Raw genomic sequence first — 6765 nt, forward strand, 5'->3', positions numbered from 1 at the left:
GCGGGCAGGACCTGGGAATCGTGACCTGAGCTCAGATCTGAGAGTCAGGTGCAGGCGCGTCTAATGACGTTTTTAAGCAGGCGTTTATAAGGGTCTCCGGCAGCTGTGAAGAGGGACGCAGTTCGGGTTTTCTTCCGTTCGTCCAGCAGTGACCGCCAGCGGCCAGGAGAGACCCAGGCGCGAGCAGCGGGATAAAGACACCAGACGGCGATGGAGGCGGGCCTGAGCTTCCGAAGGGGCGGGGGCTGCCGGGAACCGCGGGTGGGCCACGATGGACCGAGAAAAGTGCGCGCCCCTCAACCTGCAGAGCCCCGGAAAAGGAGGCGGGCCGTGGGGGCCGAGGCCTTGCTGCGCTCGGGCTGGTTTCTGCCCCAGAGCACGTGTCTTCCTACCATTTCTCTGCTTTTCATAAAACATAATCTCCAAGCAGGGTGACTCGTGATCACAAACAAAGCCGGTCCCTTGGCCGGATTATCTCCGTGTAGCAAAGAACATTAATTCATGGAGCCGGCCTTCCTGAGTCTGCTTTGCTAGAAGTTTCCATTAGGAGTCCCGATTGGACTTTTACAAGCTTCTCGTTTGTTGTCCCGAGACCAGGAAGCCAAGAGCTCAGTGTTTTCATCTGCTGCATGATTTTGAGCAAGTTCCTTTTATCAGGGGTTCAGAAATGCCCCGAGGCTCCAGGGCCTGCTGTGACTTTCCCAGCTCTCCGCCAGAGCCTCGGCTCCACAAAGTCGACCACAGTAACTTCCGGGGACCGGTCCCGACAAGTGAGTGTCATGCTCAAAGCTGGCCGGACAGGCAGGGCTGTGGCCACGCGGCCCGTGTTCCCGGTCGAGTCCCAGTCAAACGGCCCAATCTCAGGGCACCAGGGCAAGTAAAGGACCCTGTTGCCAGGAATGTGCTAAGAAACAGAGTTTGAGCGGGTGAGTTTGTAGATCTAGTGTCTTTCCTGAGTGATTCGTGACTCAGGCAGCATCCGAGCAGCAGGTGGAGGGGCTGGGACGGCTGCACAGCACGGAGGGCTCTTACAGAAAGGGGCGTGCCGGCAAGAGGTGTCGGCAAACCCGTTCTGGCTCCTGGCCAGAAGATTCCGCATTCTTCTCCGGAAGTCCTGCCTCGTGCTCTGGGAGCGTCTCCGAGCGTCCGAGCCGGCCGGGCCGCGCCCCCAGGGGAGGCCCGATTCCTCGGACGGTGCGGACAGTGCGCACTGTTTTCCCTGGACGGACGCGCCCGCGGCGAGGTTTACCAGGGAGGCGCCGGTAGAGACTACAACAAATAGAGCAGTCGTGAGTAAAGTCCTGGGCCTGCGGTCGCCACGCGGTCTTGCCGGGCTGACTCCGCTTTCCTGGGAGGCCGTGAGATAGAGAGGTGCCCGCGTGGGGAGACGAGCCGGTGACACTGGGCACGTGACAGGAGGTCAGCGGGAGGACCGCGGGTTTCCAGCCCGCGGCTGGGGCGTCGGTGGCTGAGACCGCGGTCGAGGCCTGGGCGGCCTCCGCACGGGCTCCCGACGGCCCCCCTCTTGTCTCGTGTGTCTCCTCTTTCCTCATCGAAGCACGACTTCTTCTCTGGCCACCGCGCCGCCCGACTTTGCCAGCGGCGTCTGTGCGTTCTGATGGCTCTGGCCCCGGGCAGCCCCTCCCGCCTTTTCCATCCAGTCCGTCCTGAGGAGTGCGGACCGTGGCTCCCGTGACCTCCACTCTGTGTTTCCCCGACGCCTGCCGACGCCTGCCGGCCACTCGTGGGCCTTTCAGCTCGGGCGTTAAAGCCCAAGAAAAATAAGTTCGTTTCCAAATTGTGTCCTTCGCATGTGCCTCTATCTCCTGGGAGAGGCTGACCCCCGCCCAGAGGTCCCCGGTGACAGGGCCCGTTTCCCGACTCCCCAGATGTTAATCACAATGCCGTCCTCACCGCCGTCTTCAGATGAATGGATAAGAAGCTTTTTCCAAATTTCTGTGTCCGTTTCGAATACAGTAAATAACAGGGTTTACAACTCACATGCACACCCCGACCTGGGTGTCCTCGCTGAGCTTGTGTTTACCACGCCGATTCATTATTCTGACAAACGCTATTTTGACAGTAATTGCCTCTTGTGGTTTGTCAGCTTAAAGATGAACTTCCTAGATTTCTAGGTCACTTCACCCACATTGGTTCACGAATGGCCTTTCTTTGGCAGCCCGGGTCGTCCCTGAGTGAGCCGGCGCAGGCAGGATCTTTGAGTTCGTTTACTTAACCGCCCTCGCTTGCTTGCCACAGGGCAGGGAGCGCACTGAGGGCCCGTTAGTGAAGGTGCTGGCCGCTGTTTGAGAAGCTGAGGCAGGCCACGCGCTGCAGGAGAGGAGTGACGGGCAGCGAGGAGACAGTGTTCTTCCTCGGGATTTGTGTTTGGCACGAGGGAGACCCAGAAATGAGGTGCACGCGGAAAGCAAGCCCTGTTGGTGCCCGGCTGGCTCCGTCAGGGAAGCCCGTGACTCCTGATCTCTGGGTGTGAGTTCAAGCCTCACGCTGGGCACAGGGCTTACTTTAAAATAAAAGATAAAAGAAAAGAAGAAGGAGAAGAAGAAATAAGAAAACAAATCCTCTTCCTCTCCTTGTTTTTAGGGAAGCCCCCTCATCAGCCCCTGCCCACCCCTGGGGCCTGGATCCAGACTGAAGCCCCTCGAGGACAGGCGAAGTTCCCCTCCGTGGCCCAGGTAACACTCCTGTGTCTGAGAACAGCATCTTCAGTGACTTTTTACCAATTCCTTAAGTACCGCATTTCATCACCAAAACGTCAAAATCCGGTAGACATAATCCAGGTTTCAGCACCTGGACAGAGTTACTAGTGACGTCTCTGCGTTTCCTGCTGTTTTTCACAATTGCTCAGGGTGCCTGGGTGGCTCAGTCAGTAAGTCTGAGTCTTGATCTTGGCTCACATCATGGTCTCACAGTTTGTGAGTTCGAGCCTTGTGTTGGGCTCCGTGCTGACGTTGGAGAGCCTGCTTGTGTGCATGCTTTCTCTCACAAAAATAAATAAATATTTAAAAATAAAATTACAGGGGCGCCTGGGTGGCAGAGTCGGTTGAGCATCTGACTTGGGCTCAGGTCATGATCTCGCAGTTTGTGGGTTCGAGCCCCACGTTGGGCTCTGTGCTGACAGCTCAGCACCTGGAGCCTGCTTCGGATTCTGTGTCTCCGTCTCTCTGGATTCACGGTGACTCTCTGGATTTGCTGTGGGACGGACGCGGAATGTGAAAGAAGGATGGAATCGGGGCTGAGGCCTGGCGGCTGGCTGGGGAAGGAGGTGCGGCCTGGGATGATCCCCGGCTGCCCTCCAGGCTCGTCCGTCAGGCACACACACCTTATGGGGTGTTGGGGGGCTTCTACTGGGGCTCAACACAAGCCCTCAGCAAAGGTCTGAGCCATAGGGCAGTGGGGACAGTGCCAGGGCCCCTAGAATGGCTCTGTGGGAGAGAGGTGCCCCCCGGAGACACTGATGAGGAGACACTGGCCTGAGACAGTGGCCACAGGAAGGGGGCCTAAGACCATGGCGCTTTCCACCAGAGGATCCCTCCCCTGGGACCCCTGACTCCGAGGACCCCTTTTCCACTTGTAGGAAATGCTATTAAAACTTAGAAGTGCCTCGCTTTTGAAAGATGATAACTTTCAAATCATCTGCATTAATTAAACTACATACACGCTCTTAGAAGAAATGTCCTAAATCATAGAATACACCTGCCTGTTACCTGTTGCAGGAAAACACGCATGTTGTTACTGGACCTCCACGTCTGCCTAGGACATTAAATACTTTATTACACTGGGGGCGCCTGGATGGCTCAGTTGGTTGAGTGCCTGACTCTGGATTTTGGCTCAGGTTATGATCTCAAGGTTTGTGAGTTCAGGGCCCCAAGCTGGGCTCTGTGCTGACAGTGTGAAGTCAACTCTCTCTCTCTCAAAATAAATAACCTTAAAAAATATTTTATTACACTTTATTAACCTCTTTCAAACTATAAAACTGCCATGTCTTTGTTAATCCAATGAAATGACTCCTTTCTTAAAACGGGAGAAAAGATGACTCTATGGGGCCCACTTTTTTAACCAATAGATAAATGAGCAAAAGGCGCAATCAGAAAGCACAGAGGAAGACAGTGAGGCCAACAACAGATACGAAAAGCCATTTATTAGCCCCGCTGCCCAAGGGGCTGTAAGTTAAATCCAGAAGATACTCATGCATTTCTCAGTTGAAAATGCAAATATGAATTGAACTAAAGCTGGAGGGGCGGGGGGAGCCGGCGGTGCGTGTGAGCGCTCCCCGGGGCGGGAGGAGGCCGGCGGGTCTGGCTGCCTCCCAGGGCCCCCCTGCCACTGGCCTGCTGCTCAGGCTCTGCCCCACTGCCCCTGCTTTCAGTGCTGGTTTCGTCCTGTGCCTCTTTAGAGCCTTCCTAGTGCCCCGCTGACGGCGCTGCAGGCGTCCCCACAGAGGGGGTGTGACCAGCCATCCCAGCGACGCACCCCTGAGGGGCCATCAAACCAAGAGGCACTTGTGCGCCCGGCTCAGGCCCGGGCCCTCCTGGGAGGGTCCATGTGACGTCCAGCTTCTCAGTCTCCTGAAGTGAGGGGCACTCCGATGGGCACCGGAGGCCTGTGGTGGTCATCCTGGCTGGTGGACACGACCACACCCCTCCCTTGTGGCCTGTCCCCGACGTGAGCGAGTCCCTGATACTGGAGATTTGGGGACAGCGTTTCTTCCCAATCTTGAGGGAGGCTGGGTGACACACCCCCTCTGTGACACATGGACGCCGAGTCCCTTTGTCTGCATTTCCACGGCAGGGCTCTGAGAGCGCCAAGACAGAACGTCCCTCTGGATGCTCGGGGGAGGCAGAGCCCGGCCTGGCCCAGACCGTCGGCAGAGGCCCTCGCCCACTAGGCTGCGTCGTGCGAGCCGAGGCCACGGGACAGGTACGGCAGGGCCGCGGGTTGGCTCGGGGACCCGCCGAGGGTGGTGGCTGCCCCCAGTGACCGCGGTGTCAGGACCAGACGCCTCTCCTGCTGCCCTTGCACAGTGGTCCCCCCGGGGCGCTGGGGGGGGCGGGCGCATACGGGCCCCCACCGTGGGCCTTTGTGGCTGGAGAGCGCGGCTTCAGGGCATCTGTCCTTCTTACCAGGTCCCGCCTCCTGTGGAGCCCGGATTGCCTCTGCCTAGCACATCGTGTGGCCTTCCAGGGCCCAGGGGGCGGGGGCCTGTCTGAGGGCCATGCCCACTGTCCCCGCTCCCCTGGCAGGGCTCGCCGCGACAGGGGCTGTCTTTGTGTACTGCCGTAGGGGCAGCACGGGACCTCTGGGGTGACATGCAGGTCGGCTCGGCAGAAAGAAAACCGGTCCCCAAAGCCACGCCCGGCTCACAAGTCCCGCGAGGAAAAGAGCCACCACCCGCGAAGCTCCTCATCGCTGTCCAGCGGTCCCCTCCGGGACACGTGGAAGTTACTGGAGCTGGGCTCCAGCCCCTCCGGCCTCACGTCCCAGGACGGCTGTGCGCCAGGTAGGCCGGGGCTGGGGCGCAGGGCCACACCAGGCTCGGCCACTTGTCACAGCACAGCCCAGAGGCAGGGGGACAAGCGGACGTGACACGGGGAGGGCAGGTATTTTGGCAAGGGGGACGCCAGGGAGACCGCGGGCAAGCGTCTCGAAGACCCTCTCTGAAGTAGGGGAAATAGGCCGGGCTCACGTGAGGCAGGGCTGGGTCCGCGCAGGCGGCGGGTGGGGGTCGGGGCAGGTCCTGCTGGCGCAGGGCGGCTCTCATTGCTCCGGGGACGTTTCTGTTCCCGCCACGGCACTTTGCGGAGCGGAGCGAGAAGCTGGAGGGGAGGACTGGGTCGTCCGAAGGTGCAGACCACGTTCAGAACGCAGGGAGTCCACGTCCTGTTTTAGGCGAGACACGCGTCCCTCGGCCGGCACCCCGCAGGGCTGGGTCCGTGGCGGCGGCTGTCAGGCGGCTGTCAGGCGGTGCGCGGACAGACACACGCGGTCTCTGCGTCCCCTACGCCTGTGCAGGCTCCTGCACTGTGTCGCCGCAGCGCCAGCCTCGCCTCGGGTGCTGCGGGGGCCCCCACGGGGCTGGTGTGTCGTCCGTCAGGGAGAGCCGGGCACACTCCGCCTCACGAGCGTGCCCGCCGTGTCCCGTCCCTGCCCCGCCTGGTCCGCACTGGTGTCCTGGGGATGCATTTGCTCAGCCAGCCGGGAGCAGCCTGACCCCGAGATGTGGCCAGAGGCCTGAGGGAGCGCCGATGGGACCCGTCCGAGGGGCGTGCCCTTGCCCCGGCTCTCAGCCCCACATGGGCGGCGCCTCGTTACGTAGATGTGCCCGCACCGATGGGTCCGTTGTCCCTTCGGTGGACATTTTAGGTCATTTCCAGTCTGTTGCCGTACAAGTCCCGTCACAGCAACGGCCTGGGACATCGCCTCCCGTGTCCAAGCCTAGGTGTGAGTCCCCAGCGCGGGGTTTGCTGGGCTGCAATGCAGGTGCCTCTCTAGGTAGGGACGATCTCATCAGCGTCGGGTCCGTGGGGCCACGTCCGTTCCCGGGGCACCAAGAAGGCGAGTGTGTGGGACTGTGCGCAGCACGGCGACAGCCTGGCGGACAGGAGCAGCGAGCGGCCCCCGCCCGCCCCCCGCCCGTGGGGCTCGTCCGTCCTTGCCCTCAGCCTCTCCTGAGAGGGACTCACAGACCCCTCCCCGCTCTGCGGCAGCTTCTCTTGAAGAAGCGGTTTTTGGGTTAAGGTGGTT

The 6765-nt window shown here is 60.3% G+C and overlaps 1 protein-coding gene across 4 annotated transcripts in view; it reads left to right on the forward strand.

Moving 5' to 3' along the window:
• Nucleotides 1–6765, forward strand: part of CCDC57 (coiled-coil domain containing 57) — a 70702-nt gene that overhangs the window by 43871 nt on the left and 20066 nt on the right. For 2 of the 4 annotated variants that reach the window (XM_029928351.1, XM_029928352.1), the window contains exons 14-16: nt 2605–2696; nt 4813–4941; nt 5305–5521. In XM_029928351.1, the coding sequence (XP_029784211.1) occupies nt 2605–2696; nt 4813–4941; nt 5305–5521 (438 nt within the window). Of the gene's footprint in view, nt 1–2604; nt 2697–4812; nt 4942–5147; nt 5280–5304; nt 5522–6765 lie in introns of those variants that run through there. The other 2 variants (XM_029928354.1, XM_029928353.1) reach the window with 2 other exon arrangements.

This window comes from Suricata suricatta, chromosome 17 (assembly GCF_006229205.1).
Source record: "Suricata suricatta isolate VVHF042 chromosome 17, meerkat_22Aug2017_6uvM2_HiC, whole genome shotgun sequence".
Taxonomy (NCBI): domain Eukaryota; kingdom Metazoa; phylum Chordata; class Mammalia; order Carnivora; family Herpestidae; genus Suricata; species Suricata suricatta.